General features: G+C 37.6%; 1 protein-coding gene across 2 annotated transcripts in view; it reads right to left on the reverse strand.

Moving 5' to 3' along the window:
- PRKD1 (protein kinase D1) overlaps positions 1–17,535 on the reverse strand; it is a 341,747-nt gene that overhangs the window by 11,750 nt on the left and 312,462 nt on the right. For both annotated transcript variants that reach the window (XM_061159053.1, XM_061159052.1), the window contains 3 exons: positions 12,491–12,652; positions 11,834–11,932; positions 10,643–10,910 (listed from right to left, as the gene is read on the reverse strand). In XM_061159053.1, coding sequence (XP_061015036.1) covers positions 10,643–10,910; positions 11,834–11,932; positions 12,491–12,652 — 529 coding nt within the window. The remainder of the gene's footprint in view (positions 1–10,642; positions 10,911–11,833; positions 11,933–12,490; positions 12,653–17,535) is intronic.

The following is a 17,535-nucleotide window of genomic DNA, read 5'->3' on the forward strand; positions in this document are numbered from 1 at the left end:
ATATTATTTAAACCACTGTATACCTTTGGTTCAAATTTTAAGTTTCTTATTACTGAACAAAAAGCACACTGTTTTTAAAGAAAATTAAACACAAGTAATTCTAGAAAATCTAATAGAGGTTGTTTAAAGTGTCAAAACCCAGTGGAAGTTCTGACCCACATCGTTCACTTTAGCTGATCAATCATGATAGAATCTCATTGCGCTCAGTCAAGCATTTTTAAGTAGTTCACTGCCTTGCCCCCTCGCCTCTCCTCCATGCTGTTACGTCTGACAGTGGTGCTAATATGTTGACAAATCAATCTATTCATTAATATTCAGCAGGCTTGCTGGATCTGCAAGCCTCATAAACTGTTACAAACACAGTTTAATTTTTAAATGACAATTGTCTTTCTTTTGTTTCTCATACCATTGGATTTCTCGGTCTCATCTACTTGAGGCTTATTTTCAATGGGGTTATTTTTTGTTTTGAACAATATGTAGTGAAAGAGGGACCTACAGCTGGTTCCTTTTCATGGCAAAGTGCTACTTCCAACTTAAGTGCTTAGCGTTCTGGAACGCTGTTGGATTTTGAAAACATACCATGTGGTAATGGGGCTAGGCTTTTATTTAGCTTTGCTTTGTGTTTGTACTGGCTGTATTTTTCATCTCCAATTTCTGGGGGAAAAACACACTTGTGAACAATTTTATTTGAATTTACCACATTGAATGGCAAAAAAAAATGCTTTTAAAATAAAATTTAGATGCTTGGATAAATTTAGTGGTATATTATTATAGTCATTCTATACCTTGGGATGCCTTATATTCTGGACTGAACATAAATGTCAGCAGAGGACTGAGACAAAATGGAAGAATAAACTACAGCTGTGCTTATCAGGGGGAAGATGCAGAAGACATATTACCACTGAGACTGTCAGATCACACAGTGGAAAAAACCTGTGTCACGGGTGCATCATTACAGGTTGATAATTTTGAACTAAAGACAAGCTATAGGATTAATGCAAGGGCATTCCCTTTTTTTTTTCCTTATCACATATGTCAAGGCTTTATGTCGGATCTTAATTCTTGATTACACCAACTAACCATGTGACTCTGAAGCCGAGCAGTGACAACACAGCAGGTGAGTTGAGAATAGGTGCTTCTTCAGGCTTCACCTGCAAGCACAGAAAATGATCCCTGTCTGCAGGGGTCGCGAGCTCGTTGTGAGACAATTTCCGAGGTTGCCTCTGTGTTGATTACTGCCTGCTTGCCTCTCTAATGGCATATAAAGGAATATCAAAACTCAGAAGGAAAAAATAGTAATTTATCTGGTGATCGTCATGGTCTATTACTAACCTTCCTCCAATTTGCCATGTGTCTCTAATTGAACCCATCAATTCACTTTGATGATGGAAATTTACTTTTACTCTAACACAGGCTTTCCTATCACTGCAGGTTTGGCATCATTCTCCTGGTAAGATGACTTGCACTGAAGCAAATTATATTTCACCTCATTAGCTATATAATCCACCTCACATGGTTACCAATGTCATCTCGCTTCTTATTCTAAGAATATACTCAAGGGTTAACAAAGCTGTATAATAAAGTCATTTATAAAATAGAATAATTTAAATTGCATGTGTTAGGATCTTGACCAGCTGAAGGAATGCAGAAAAAGAGAATTCATTTGACTTTCACACTTGCCTGAGAGCCCAGGTGGTAAAGAATCCTCCTGCAATGCAGGAGACCCCGGTTCGATTCCTGGGTTGGGAAGATCCGCTGGAGAAGGGATAGGCTACCCATTCTAGTATTCTTGGGCTTCCCTTGTGGCTCAGCTGGTAAAGAATCTGACCACAATGTGGGAGACCTGAGTTTGATCCCTGGATTTGGAAAATCCCCTGGAGAAGGGAAAGGCTACCCACTCCAGTACTCTGGCCTGGAGAATTCCATTGGACCATGTAGTCCATGGGGTCGCAAAGAGTCGGACACGAGTGACTGAGCACACACATACACATCACATAAGTTCATGAAGTTAGACATGCGTAGTCTAAAGGTTTTCTAAAATTTAAAACTAATAAACAATATGTGGAACAATTTATATATAACTATTATGAACTAGATGATTACATGTCATTCCCCCTATAGCATATAACCTATAAACCTACATTCTGTAGCATCAAATTTCTACACCTATGTCCACTCAAAAGAAAATTTTCAAGTGTTAAAAGGATTCTCTTTCCCTATATTCTTTTCATTGCTCAAAATCTTGACACGTTAGTTCTTTATTACACATAACTATTGTACAACTTTTTGCATTTCCTGGGGTGTTTTTTCTCCTTTAGTCTTGAGAGTGGAAGTTTATCAAGAAGCTTTTATTTACTAATTTTTCTTACTATTATCATGGAAGTCTATCTTGAAATACATTCAACATTTGGAACAAATTACATACCCTGATATTAAATATCTGATAAAGAAAATGACATGAATACAAAAAATGTTACAAATGAGAGAAACTTTTAATTTATCTGAATTTGAACATTAGAAACCTACTAAACATTTTTTAGAGCACTGTCAGCCATCATGTCTTTAGGAGATCTGAGCAGTGTTTTAGAAAGTGTGTTTCAGGGACTTCTTGAATTCTCAGAGCAAGATGGCAGTTTATGGGGGTGCAGCCTGGAAATCTTCATTATTAACCACCTCATCTGATTGACTGTTGACATGGCAAACTTAAAATATGTCTGCTACAGACTCAGAACTAGACAATTACAGGTAGTTTAAAATGAGCCATAATCAAGGGGGTTCTTTGGCAAAATTATTAGTAAACCCCTACCTTGCCTACCTTGTGAGTACTCCTATGTTCTGACTATTGGCTAGTTTTTCCATTTCCTGATTCTAAGCTCTATATCCTTGGTCCCTATTTCTTAAGTTATACATTGAGTGTTGCTTGCAATTTTCTGGGTTTCTTTTTGGCAGTATCCACCCAAGTCACTCTTATTATGCCCCAGATGTGACAAACAGGGAGGATAGCCTGGCCTAACTCTTGCTCCTGTGGCAATGCTAAAAATGCAATGAAAGAAATGGCATATGGGTACATGATCAAATAAGGTGCAATCCTCTTTAATTTCACCTGATTACTGATGCTGAAGCTCAAGCTCCAATACTTTGGTCACCTGATGTGAATAGCCAACTCATTGACAAAGACCCTGATGCTGGGGATGACTGAAGGCAAAAGGAGAAGAGGGAGGCAAAGGATGGATGGCATCATCAATTCAATGGACATGAACTAGGGCGAACTCCAGGAGACAGTGAGGGACAGGGAGGCCTGGTATGTTGCAGTCCATGGCGTCGCAAAGAGTTGGACATGACAATGATTGAACAACAATAATTTAAAAAATGTGTAAGTGATATTGGGCTGCCCTTTCCATAAGACAAAGTAAATCTGCTAACCAAGCAACTACTTTAAAATAGGTGCAGAGTCCTTTCAAGGAACTGAGAAAGGTCATAGCCTCTATGTGCTGAGGACTAAGCTTAACCTAGTACAAGATAAAAGCTGGAGGTGAGAGTGAGGCTATGTCTAGTTATTGACAAATGGTATTGGATAAGCTTCCCAACTGGCGCAGTGATAAAGAATCTGCATGCCAATGCAGGAAGTGTAAGAGATACAGGTTCCGTCCCTGGGTTGGGAAAATTCCCTAGGGTAGGAAATGGCAACCCAGTCCAGTATTCTTGCCTGGAAAATCCTATGGACAGAGGAGCCTGGTGGGCTACCGTCCATGGGGCTGCAAAAAGTTGGACACAACTGAATGACTAAGCACAGCAGGCAGTAAAGGTCAAATGATCACAACGATGAAAGTGCAACTCACAACACTGCCTTACAATGAACAGAAATGTTCTTGAACTCCTCTCTTTCCACGAATACCTGAAGTCTCCTCTCGTGCAATAATCTGTAATCATATGATTCATTCTGGAGTGTTTTATTGTATACATGCATTCTTTTTTTTGTAAATTAATTTATTTTAATTGGAGGCTAATTACTTTACAATATTGTAGTGGTTTTTGCCATACATTCACACGAATCAGCCATGGGTGTACATGTGTCCCCCATCCTGAACATCCCTCCCACCTTCCTCCCCATCCCATCCCTCAGGGTTGTCCCAGTGCACCGGCCTTGAGCACCCTGTCTCAGGCTTCAAACCTGGGCTGGCGATCTATTTCACATATGGTAATATACATGTTTCAATACTATTCTCTCCAATCATCCCACCCTCACCTTCTCCCAAGAGTCCAAAAGTCTGTTCTTTACATCTGTGTCTCTTTTGCTGTCTCGCATATAGGGTCATGGTTACCATCTTTCCAAATTCCATATATAGATATATATGTTCTTATTTAGTTATATTTGTATGGAAGTGAAAGTGTTAAGTGACTCAGTTGTGCCTGACTCTTTGCGACCCTGTGGACTGTAACCCGCCAGGCTTCTTTGTCCATGAAATTCTCCAGGCAAGAAAACTAGAGTGGGTTGCCATTCCCTTTTCCAGGGGATCTTCTTGACCCAGAGAAGGAAGCCAGGTCTCCCACCTTGCAGACAGATTCTTTACCATATGAGCCACAAGCAGTTGACTACATTTGTATAGCTATATATAATTTATATAAGTATTTGGTTATCTATATAACTAATTAAATATATGTGTTTAGTTACATGTGCATATATATATATATATATACATGTGCATAAACAAATAAATATATATATATATATGCATATACACAGATCGATTGATCATGTAAAGTGATTGAAACAGAGTATCTGATACACTTAAGGTAACCTAGTTATGTCAATCACTCTGCTAACTACTTGCCAGTGCAATTTCATTTAATAATTAACCTAGTGAATTAGGAACTTGTCTCACCGTATTTCAAACAAGAAAACTGAGACCTTAGTGAGTAAGTAACTTGGATGAGGTCACCAAGATGCTGAGTAGGAGAGTTCTCAATTCAGGTCTTTGTCACTACAGTATCCTGTTTCCCTGTCTTTTAAAACACAGTAAAACACAGTAAAAACTGTGTTGCTATATTAGCTCTAAGCGAGTAAAATCATATTAAGATTTTAATGTGACAGCATGGCTAAATCCATTAGAAGGATAATCAAGGAGCTATAAATGCAGTGGGTAAGAGCATCTAGCTTGGAGCAGGCTGATAGGATTTGCGACCTAGCCCACTAAGGGAAGCCACTTAACCCTCTATGTCTATACTGCCTCATCTTTAAAATGAAAACAATTATAGTATCTACTCAGAGGTTTGGGACAACTAAGTTCATATATGTAAAGTGTGTTAAGCAGTGCTTGGCTACAGGGCAAATGTTACAGAACATCAGTGATTCTTCTTTTTCTTTCAAAATTTAATTACTTTTACTATCACCATTTTACCTGTAATATTTGCTGTGTTACGTTTGCCTCAAAAACGTTTTTTTCTTATTTTTCAAAGCACACTTTAATTTTCACAAAAAATCTATTTTTATAGTGGACGCCTGTTAATGCTTTTGTGTTTGTTTTCAGCCTAGTATCTTTTCACTGCAGGAACTACCTCTCTCCAGCCTGGAGGGGCTCTCCATCATCCACACAGCCAATCAGAGCCTGGCTCCTGCGGTGACAATGTGATTGTTCCCAGGGTATTACGGGATTAAGCACAGCCAATCAGTGCCCCTTTCAGAGAATCTACAGCTACTGAGTTAATTATGCTGCCATTCTGAGTCATATACAATGGGTAGCATGTTAGCCTGGAGCTGCTGGGAGATCACTTTGAACCACATGAAAAGTTTACTTGAGAAGGAAGACACTGTAAGGTAAAGCAGAGTGAGAGATGGAGAAATGTGTCACTTGAACCACAGGTTCCAGATGAATGGGTCTCACCTTCTGGACCTACCCCATTGTGTGGGTCAGTAAATTATCTAAGTTAGTGAGAGATAAGTTTATGCTATTTGCACACGAATCCTGATTAATTCACTGATATATTATTGGTAAGTCTATCTCTATAATGCTGTACTCAGCTTATTATAATAGCATAAATAATTAATGAGTTTAAAATATTCCTTGAAATTCAAAGTGTTAGCCACTCAATTGCATCTGGCTCTTTACAACTCCATGTACTATATCCTGCTAAGCTCTTCTGTCCAGGGAATTCTCCAGACAGAATACTGGAGTGAGTTGCCATTCCCTTCTCCAGGGGATCTTCCTGACCCAGGGATCGAATCTAGGTCTCTCGCACTGCAGGCAGATTCTTTACTGTCTGAGCCACAAGGGAATCCCCATAGGTTCTTAGATATCAAGACATTAGAAATAAGCAGCCTTTGGTGTGCAACACTGTGAGCTACAAAGAATGGCAACAGGGACTTTCCTGGTGGTACAGTGGTTAAGAATCTGCCTTCCAGTACAAGGAATGCAGTTCAATCCCTGGTCGGGGAACTAAAACATCACAGGCCGCAGGTAACTAAGCCCGCCAGTGTCACAGAGACCCAGTGCAGCCAAAACCAAACAGTAAATAGAAACCAACTGTCTAAGAAAAAAAAAAAAAAAGACAATCAATGACTTCAAATCCAAGCCCTACCACTCTGTGACCTTAGGCAAGTGATTTAACCTTTTTAGTTTCTCACTAATACAGAGACTAAAACAAAATGCTTATTAGAGGACTGCTGTGAGGATCAGATAGCACAATGAGAGCTCAAACACACCAATATGTAGTATTATATTGTACTGAGTCCATGTCTATATTAACAGAGAAAAAAGCATGATAAAGGAATTTTCTCATTCTGACACATCTATGTATGCTGCAAAGACCTTACAACTTTCTTCTATCTTTTGCTTTTTCATGCCAAGAAATAAAAAGTACAACTAACAGTATGACTGAAGAACACTTGGGAAATGCGCACAGAAGTTTGCATATAATTTCTAAAATTATACAATCAATTCTTGGTTACCCGCCAGAGCAACTGCGTAGCTTACTGTTCTGCTATCCTTTTCCTAGATCCAAGTCCTTGGCTCACCCCACACCTGCATTCTATAAATGCCTTTCACATCCTTTATCTCTTCCAGTCTCTATTACAACTTCATTACATGGGCAGGAATCATTACTCTGTTTTACAGACGAGAAACTGAACCTCCAAGAGGTAAGTGATAGCTAATTAGAATGGCAGGAAGTACAACCTCTCAAACTACTTCACTGCTGATCCTTACCTCTGATTTATTAGAGTGACTGAGGTGCCTAGATTTTTACTTCCCTGCTCCTGGATTTTCGCTGGTTCTGGCGTGGTTTATAGTATACTGTAAGATCAGCTGTGACCATGCTTTGCCAGATCCCAGTCTGCCTGTGTACTCATCAAATCCTACGTGCTTAATATTATTTGGTACTGGCCCTGTGGTAATACCTAATCTGGAAAGCATTTGTTCCCAACAAGATAATGATATAGAATTTAAGCCAATAATTACTTTAGTAACACTTCAGTTAATATTACGACATAATTTGGCCAGCTTTTCTTTATATTTAATATTACTTCTGTTCATACACCAGCAGGAAGGTAACTCATTTGCTGTCAGGGCTTCTGTTAGCAAACAGTACAACTCCTGTGCCTCAAACGCAGAAATGAGCTGGAAAAAGATGCTGAGAAGAAAGGACAATAAATGTGCAAACTGATACTTGAGTCATCTACAAGAACAAGACCCTACATGAGCTGGTTACCACATCATTTTGAGTGGCAGGAAATTTTCAGTGCTTAGACATTTCTATAGCCAAGTAAAATGTAATTCTCTTTTGTGAAATGCTGTATCTCTTCATTCTTTAGTGACTGGCCTAAGTTCCATCTCCTCTGAAAATTTAATTCTGACTAGTCAAGTCCACAGTGATTCCTTCTCCTCTGAACTTAGAGACCCTGATTTCATACCAAGCTAACAATTCAAGAAAATATATGATCATTTTCTCAAGTTCATGTAACTCATCTCCCCTAGAAACTTTCACGTTGTTTGAAAGATATTTTTGTTTTGTCTTTTACTTTCACATTACTTACACATGTATATTGTAGTTTCCCAGCAAAAGTTCCTTGAGCTGTTGATATCCATTCTTCTGCTTTCTAATACAAGTGATAATTAAACATTCACAGCCTATAGCTAAGAAGATTACATCCACATAGAAGGCCAGCATATTTACATGATACCAGAGACCAAGCATGATTTGTTCCACTTCTTCAAGCAAAGTACTCTACTACTCCAAGGAAAAAAAACATTTTAATGTGAAGGCTATTTTCCTAATTTTCCAAAGATTCCTGCAGAACAGGAAAATGTCCGACTGGCTGTAGAGATATTTCACATTTGCACCGTGGTTAACAACATCAAGTTATTTTTACTGGATTTCTAGATTACAGGTATCAAACATAATGCTAAGTGCATTTAAGGGTAATGTTCCCTGGCAAGTTCAGGTCACAAGGTTATTTGACAATTCCCTCTTTTCTGCTTCCTGGGTAGGAAAAAGAATTACATTTTCCTTTTTGCCTCTGTTGACTTATCCTAAATATATTTCATTAGTCTTTCAGCTACGTGGTAGTTCTTTTGAAGGTCAAAGATTCCATTAAGAAATATCCACCTAGCTATAATTTCAGCTAATTAGACAATGTTAGTCAAAGTCAAAACTACAATGAGGTACCAGTCAAACTGGTCATCATCAAAAAGTCTACAAATAATAAATGCTGGAGAGGATATGGAGAAGGGGGAACCCTCCTACACTGTGGTGTGAATGTAAATTGGTGCAGCCACTGTGGAGAGCATTATGGAGGTTCCTCAAAAAACTAAAAAACAGAGCTGCCATATGATCCAGCAACCTACTCCTGTGTATATACCCATACAAAACTATTATTCAAAAAGACAAATGCACCTCTATGTTAATAGCAGCACTATTTACAATAGCCAAGACGTGGAAGCAACCTAAGTGTCCATCAACAGATAAACAGATAAAGAAGAAAGTATATATTATACAATGGAATATTACTCAGCCATCAAAAAGAATACAATAATGCCTCTTATGGAAACATGGACAGGCACAGGAATTATCACACTAAGTGAAGTAAGTCAGAGACAGACAAATACCATATGATAATCACTTACATGTGGAATCTAAAACATGATAGAAACCAACATATCTGTGAAACAAAAACAGACTCACAGATAGAGAGAACAGAACTGTGGTTGCCAAGGTGGAAGGAAAGTAGGGGAAGGAAGGAATGGGAGTTTGGCATTAGGAGAGGCAAACTATTATATATATGATGGATAAACAAGGTCCTACTGCATAGCACAGAGAGCTATATTCAATATCCTGAGACAAATTATAATGGAAAATAATATGAAAAAATATATATATAAAAGTGAGTCACTTTACTGCTTAGAAGAAATTAACACAACATTGTAAATCAATTCTATTTCAATAAAATTTAAAGAAAGTTGCAGCCAATAGTAACTCAAAGCTTTGATAATGGATGGATTGTGCCAATTACAATGAACAGTAGTCTAAGAACTAATTATCCAGGCAGTTTTTACATGCTTTTTTCCAATTTCTTTACCACCATGTGTAATAACAGGTATCAAACAAATATTTATCTATGAATGTATTTGCCTTTTTAACTGGTTAAAAAGTCTCAACAAACTTAGAACTAGATGCTGCCTGAAAACTAAAAAGGAAGCACAACTAAGGGTTAAAGAATGGATGCTCAGACCATCTGAGTATAAATTCTGGCTCTGCCATTTACCAGCTTTGTGATTTTGGTGAGGGATTCACTCCTTTTGCCTCAATGTCCTTGCTGGAAATCTAGATACAATAGTAAAATCTATCTTAAGGATTTTTTGGGGTGAGAATTAAATAAACTCCAAAGCATGTTCATGAGGAACTCCTTCCTGAAGCATGCATGCAGTGAGCCATTTTCTCTACCCTGAGTGGCCCCACCACTTCTTTTTAAACTATCTCTCACTCTCCCTTTAAGAAGTAAATATTTATTAAGGAGAACTTAGTTTTAAGTAATGCAACACTGCCAAGGTAATCTACCCTAAAAAATCAGGATATATATAAGAAATTATACATGAAAGTTATCTAACACTGAATAAATAGAAATAATCTAAAGGATAACACTAGGGAAATGACTAAATAAAATATTATATACATGCTCTAAAGTCACATACAGGAAAATGGTATACAAAGAACTCAGTATACTAATAAATGTAATGTGATAACTAAAATATCAGTATCATAAGGTTCTTGAGTCCATTTTAAGTCAAAAGTGCTTAAAACATAAATAGGCATACAGAAAATCAAAGATTACTGTTAGTTAAGATCAAGTATTGCCATTATATCTATGTATAAATATTCATAAGTTTTTAGGAAATAAACCAATGATGAACAGTTTCTCTTTATTTCATTTACCTCAAATTTGTATTTCTCAATTTCTCTACATATAAGTTTCACCAGTAGATATTTTTGTCTCCATTTCCTTTACTTCTCAACCAACCTCAATCAATTCGTGCCCCTACTCTGGTGGGGCAATTTGCCATGAGCATTTATCAATTTAAATTTCATGACTGAATTAATAATGTAACACTTAATGAGGAAATCATCATCACTTCTGAATAGGAGATATTACCTTCATGAGAGATTTCCTTCCAAGGATTCGGTGGATACATGAAAGCTGCATTCTGGATTTGGTCGTGAATGTCCTCATCTTCATTAAATGGGAACGTGCCACTTAAGCTTACATAGATGATAACCCCAACAGACCACATGTCTAGAGAGCGATTATAGCCCTTGTTCCTTAGAACCTCAGGAGCCAGGTAAGCTGGGGTACCCACCACTGACCTCCGGAAAGACTTCTCTCCAATGATCCGGGCAAAACCAAAATCACAAAGTTTCACCTGTTGATAATAACGGTTTGAAGATACGGTCAGGTCACAAATTTGTGGGTCAGTCTTGTCTTGGTCCACAACAGCTAAAAAACAACTATAATACTTTATACATATTGTATGGATTTCTCATGGTAGAACTAATAGCTATTTTCCATTTTATGTACTTGAGGATAGCAATTTATGAAAAGACACAAAAATACATTTTTATTCATAAAAATATCATCTGAACACTTTTCCATCCTCCTCCCTAGAACTGAGAGACAAAGGTGAAAATATGTATACATAAAAGTAGGTTATTCTGTTTTACAAGGCAGGAAAACTTCATGCAAAGTGATGGATTTAACTCAAGGACTTATTATAAATAAAGGTTGAAGGATAAGCACATGCCATCATCCACAATATCCTAAAAATTAGCTCTGCACGGACAGGAAGCCAGGATCCAAGGGCATCATGAAAGCAACACAAAACAGACACCGTGATCAGGTCACTTCAGACACGAGGGTCTCTGGAAAGAGATCCAGTTGTTTTGCATTCTCTGAGTTGAAGAAAAGAAGAAACTTCCGTCTTCATCCCTGGGAACAACACTGAACTGCAATACCCTGCCTAACATTAGACAGCTGGTAGCATCCCTGGGACTCTGAGGCTGTCTCCCTCTCAGGCCAGTGCTCCCAGCATTGACCTAGTGCTGTCTGTCCTCCAGGATGTCCACACCACAGCAGCAGAAGCAGAATGAGAGGCCTGGTGTGCATTAGATTATAAAGGCAGGCTGGACTGAGATGCAGAACGAGAAAGGCAGTCCCCATAATACAAGACGGTAACAAACGGATGACAACAGGCAGTGAAAGTTTTGAGGAGAAAGGGTGACAGAATGCAGCAAGGGAGCCAGTGATGCTGTCGGCTGCCTTTTTGCTGAGGAAGGCTTTCATACTTGCCTGAGGGAAAGGATCAGCTGATGCTAGCAACACGTTTTCTGGTTTGAGGTCACAATGAACAATATTTTTAAAGTGTAGATGCCGCAAAGCCACAAGTATCTATAAAGGAGAAAATCATCAGCATCAGCTTATTTTAATCTGAAAGGTTGTTTCAAAATGTTCTCTACTAGGACATAAATTTAGAGGGTCAAGAGAAAACTCAAAATGAACAGTGACATTTCTTTACGCTTCAGACCCTGAAATAAGCTAGCATGTTTCTAAGGAAACTTTACTGGAAAAAGTACTATATTATGGTAACCAGATGGCAACCAAAACAGGTAAAGATAAAAGAATTCAATGATATCTAATAGGATACACATTCCTGAATATTTTCAAAGATTCAGGACTCAGCCACTGTGCATTTTAAAATTTCATGAGCAGTTTTAATACCTGGGCCTGTACACACATTATTCATTTGGTACTGGCCTAAACCCTGACTACTACAGATATAAATTAGATAATACAATAAGCCTTTTCAACTTTTTTTTTTTTTTTAGTGTAGTTCAGACGCTGGAGGTAGGGACTAAACAACAGGGCTAGAAAGCTCTAGTTAAACAGTGATAACATCCAATATTAAATATTACCTTTTTTATTTCCTGACTCTAATTGATTTCTTACCTGAGTAATTAAAAACTTCGTTATGTGCTCTGGCAACCTGCCCTTTTCACTTGACAAGATCATCTCCAGCATGTCTCCATGGAGTTTTTCCATAACAACAAACACTCTTTCAGGAGTCTCAAACATACACTCCAAATTTACAACACCAGGGTGATGAAGGTTCTATTAAAGATAAATAAAGCACTTGAAGAAAATGAGTTTTTTGATACTGTTTGGCAAGCTCACTGATTATACAAAACTGTTCAAGCTTAAAGCTATGGAGAAACCCACACTTAAGATTTTTAACACCTCTAAATTCCACATGTGCTGCCTTATATTTTTGAAATTCTAATGTCTCCAAAAAATACATCTTGACTGTCTGTGCACAGTGAATATTTTTTTCTATGCTATATATCAAAATTCCAGCACAGTGAATTGCTAATTAGGTTTTAATTAGAATATCATATTGAAAAATGTGTAGTTTCTTAGGATTATCTCCAATATTAAGTATACTGTCCTAAATAAGTTTACTAGGCCTTCCATACACACTTGATAGAAATTTAATGTAGACAAGATGAAATACGTTCATGGAGCGCATCTGACGGCACTGATGAAGCACATTAATTAAAACCTTTTGGAGCTGCTGCGCTCTCGGAGGCTGCTCTAGTTTGCTACAAAAGCTCTTAAACAAGAGTAAAGATACCCGTGAAAACAGCAAAATATTATTGAGCCCCTGTTTTGTTCAGGACATCATGCTATGTGGTAGTGCTTCATAGTTCTCAAGCACTCAATAAATATTTCCACAATAAACTAATGGCCAGTAATGATAGGCTGCATTTGGCTTGACATGTTAATTGTCACACATGTCAAGTAAAATTACTCTTAACATTAGATGGGCCCTTGTAATGATGCTTAACTCTGAATGTTGGTCTGGGGTCGTCAACAAAAGCCTTTGATCATTTGACCTTTTTTTTTTTTTTCCTGCACACAACAAAAAATCCTAACATTAAAAGAACTATTACATATTCCACTAATATTTCAATGAAAAATGGGGAAAAAAACAATCATCTTGAATAAAAATTACTGAAAGAAAAAAAAAAAAAAACACGGACTGACTTAAATGTCTTAACAGTTGAACACAGGAAAGAAAATAAATCCTTTATTCCAAGGGAAAAAATCTTAGCCATAAAATTAAATGCAAAATGAAAATTTCACAAATTATTGGAAACCTGCAATGGCTCAGTCTTCAGACCTCACAGACAGATGCTGGTGGTGAACAGTGGGGGGACGTGAGTGTATCCGCACCGTCACTGCCCTCCATGTAACTCCTCAGTACAGAGAGCCTGGCACTGACTCAACATGGACATGCGCTATGGCTGGCAGTAGCTCCCATGATGAGAACCTGCCTCGCTGGATGAGAACCCCGTCCACTACTCTGGCAATTCTGCTCGCTGCCTTAGACATCAGATGAGACTTTAATATGTGCTTATTTAATTTGTATTTTCCCAGAATGTTCAGACCAAAAGTATAAAATGAATTAATGAGATTGTTTTCTGTCAACGATTTCCCCATGGACTCTGAAGGACTGTATAAATGTCCTCTAATAGCTTCTATTCTCCTCTAATAGGACTTTGAATACACTTAGGTATGTATTTTAGGAAATAAAGTATATTCAATGAATTCGTTGAATTAAAGGTCACGTGAATGCAACTGGTAAAAGTAATATGTCTTGGAAAAGTTTCAGCTCCTACATTCATTGCACTTGGTCCTTGGTCTTTCACCAAAACCTTTACATTTTACAGGTTTGCTAAAGAATATATTGAATGGTAGCTGAAAAACCTTTCCAATAGCAAAATGACTTTATTCTTTCTGCACAGCTGATATATAATAAGTCGATACTTTTTGAATTCATTATGTATGGTTGAGACAAAGCCATTACAGATGCCTACTCAAAAGCTATAGGTTTTTGCACTCAATAAAATGACCAAACTTGCTTTTACATTCGACAGTAACAAAAGAAAGCAGAATATACAGAATCATGTTCATTAACAAAAATCTCTATACTGATGAGAAGTTAATTTACTGAGTCTAGAGAAGATATTTGAAGACTAGAGAGGGAAAAAAAATAGTTACTATTTTGTATCATGTATCATTCATATTGCCTTTTTAACACCTTAAGCTCAACTCTAAGATGAGCTTTAATCAAAGTAGCTGATGTGACTTGTTCACAATTTTAACTTTTTATAGAAACTATGAAATAGTTTTTCAAAATTTTCCTTTTAAAGTCTAAAGTAAATTAATTAACTTAAAAATGGTTTGATGATTATAACAGCAACTATGGCATAGTAGTGTTCAGAAAGAACTTTTGTTAACTTCTCAGGCCTAGCTCAGGGATTTGGATAATAAATTTCATGGCACAGTAAGCTACTACAGGACTTTGTGGCCATCTGTTTGTTACATTTAAGAAAACTAATTTTCAGGAAATGAAACATTTGGTCAAATATAGGAAAGAATAGTGTCCATTCACACATTACAGATTGATGACATATCCATGGGGTGAATATGAGTTATTTTGAAGTCTGGGAGGAAATGCCATTTGGAGATCAAAACAAAAATTTTCTGACTCAAACTGCCTAGAGAGTTCTTATATAATTAATGGAAGCTAGTCATTAAAAGCAAAAGGTTTTATAAAAGCAGTAATACTTTACAAATAACATTCAATTAAAAATTTTAGTTTATACATGCATTCTATTTTATATTATGCATTTTAGATTTGCATTGAGGGTTATTTTACTTTAATCTTTAATTCTAATAGTGTTGCTTTATTGTAAACCTAACATTGTGAATTCATTCCAAACATCTAGCTGTGATAAATTAATGTCATGTTTTCCCCTTCTTCTACCTTCAGGATTATTATACTCAAACATAGGAGAGGTAGGAAAGAGAAAAATTAGATTCAAGATATCTATTCAACAGGTTATTTAGGAGTCAGCCTTAATGCGGGAACTTCTAACTACTTTTCTATCAAACAACTAAGTGATTTAGGTCATACTGAGACAGAAAGGAAGAAAATTAAGAGTGAAGAATCCAGGATCTAAGTTCTAAATGGCATACGGAGCAGACGGAATACACCAGCACAGCGGTGTGCAGTGGCGAGGACGGGAAAGTGAGGCAGAGCAGCATGGCAGTGGCTCTGCTGACGGTCAATCCTGAAGTGAAAGAACACACCCTCTTATACACTTTCTAATTATAGTCTTTTAAAATTTAGGCTTAACTTACTGACCCTAGAAACCACAATCACTTAATAACTTATGAAGAGGATACAGCATGGAACAATACCTTGATAGTTGCTAAAAAGTCAGTGTAGAGAGGAGATGATTATAAGAAGATGTGTGAAAGATAATACCCAAATTAACGTGGTAAACTCAGCCATCTCGCCTAAATTCTCTCTTTGATAACGAGAAATTTAAAGTGGAAGAAAAGAAAATTTCCTTTTGTCTTTCACCTAAAGGAAGTTTGAAGTATGAAGCCCACACTTACACCTTCTCATTTGTCCTCTCCTATCTTCCTAGGTGGCTCTAGTGGTAAAGAACCCGCCTGCCAATGCAGCAGATTGAAGAAATGCAGGTTCAATCCCTGGGTCAGGAAGATCCCCTGGAGGAGGACATGGCAACTCACTCTAGTACTCTTGCCTGGAGAATCCCAGGGACAGAGGAGCCTGGTGGGTTATAGTCCACAGGGTCACAGAGAGTCGGACATGACTGAGGCAACTTAGCATGCAGTATGCACGCATCTTCCCTCATGGGCTTCCCTGATGGCTCAATGGGAAAGAATCTGCCTGCCAATTTAGGAGACACGGGTTAGATCCCTGGGTCATGAAGCTCCCCTGCAGAAGGAATGGCAACCCACTCCAGTATTCTTGCCTGGAGAAACCCAGGGACGGAGGATCATGGTGGGCTACAGTTCGTGAGCTGCAAAAGAGTTGGGCGTGACTTAGTGACTAAACAACAACATCATCTTCACTCATGCTGTATTTTTAAACTTCAGTGATGACAGAGGTGCTTCTACTCTGATGTCAACAGGTGAGGGCTGTGTTACACCACATGAGAGCCCTCCTCACTTAACATGGGGTGGGGATCATTTGGTTGTTGCATGCAAATGTGTCCTTATTTCATGTTCGGTTGACAAAAGCCTACAATTTATAAACAGTGTCATACTCTAGTAGTTATCTTTTAGGAGGTAACATTTTGGGAATGCACATTGATAATATCTCAGAACCAATAAAGCTAACATATAATGTCAGAGGAATAAATGTACCAATATTACTTCAGTAAGACCAGGTGTGACAATCCACCCTTCTGTGAATCACTGGCTGACATTGAGATCAGTGGAGTCATAACCAAATTTAACCTATTAGACTCTGTGAATTTAGAAGTGACCTGATCATTCCCAGTAAAACTATTTGCATATACCATCCATCAGAACTTGCAATGTAATATTATATTTTTGTGTGGCATTAATTAGCTCAGATTGACCCTGGTTAAAATAGTTCAAAATTTTGTGGAAGAAATAAGTTGAAGCATCTCCATTGGCTGTTAATATAATACATATATTGTGTCCAGATATCAAGAAGGGGAGTCAGCTTTTAGATGGCTAGCTTACAATGCACAATTTACCATTATTTTTTCCATTTTAAGTTAGCTACACGTTCCGCACATCCTATTAAGTAACACTGGCCCAAGAAAAATTTTTTAGAGAATCAGTTCAATATTTGCATAGAAGAAAAAAAACCAGGTGAGGCCTGATATGTAATTCCTGTATTCACATATATCCATAACCCTATCTACAACCCTCTCAATCATTCTGAACTTCATCTTTTCTGGAACTGCTTTAATCTAGCTTTAGATTTCAAGGCCATGCAGACACATGATAAATGGAATGAGTTCTCTCCTTTCCTTATATGAGGAGAAGAGACTGAATGCAGAGAGAGAGGAGTATGCAAAAAACATACTTAAAAAACCCTCCCATCACCTCTCATGTTTCTAGCCTTTTCACCAGGTAGAATT

This window comes from Dama dama, chromosome 13, assembly GCF_033118175.1.
Source record: "Dama dama isolate Ldn47 chromosome 13, ASM3311817v1, whole genome shotgun sequence".
Lineage (NCBI taxonomy): Eukaryota > Metazoa > Chordata > Mammalia > Artiodactyla > Cervidae > Dama > Dama dama.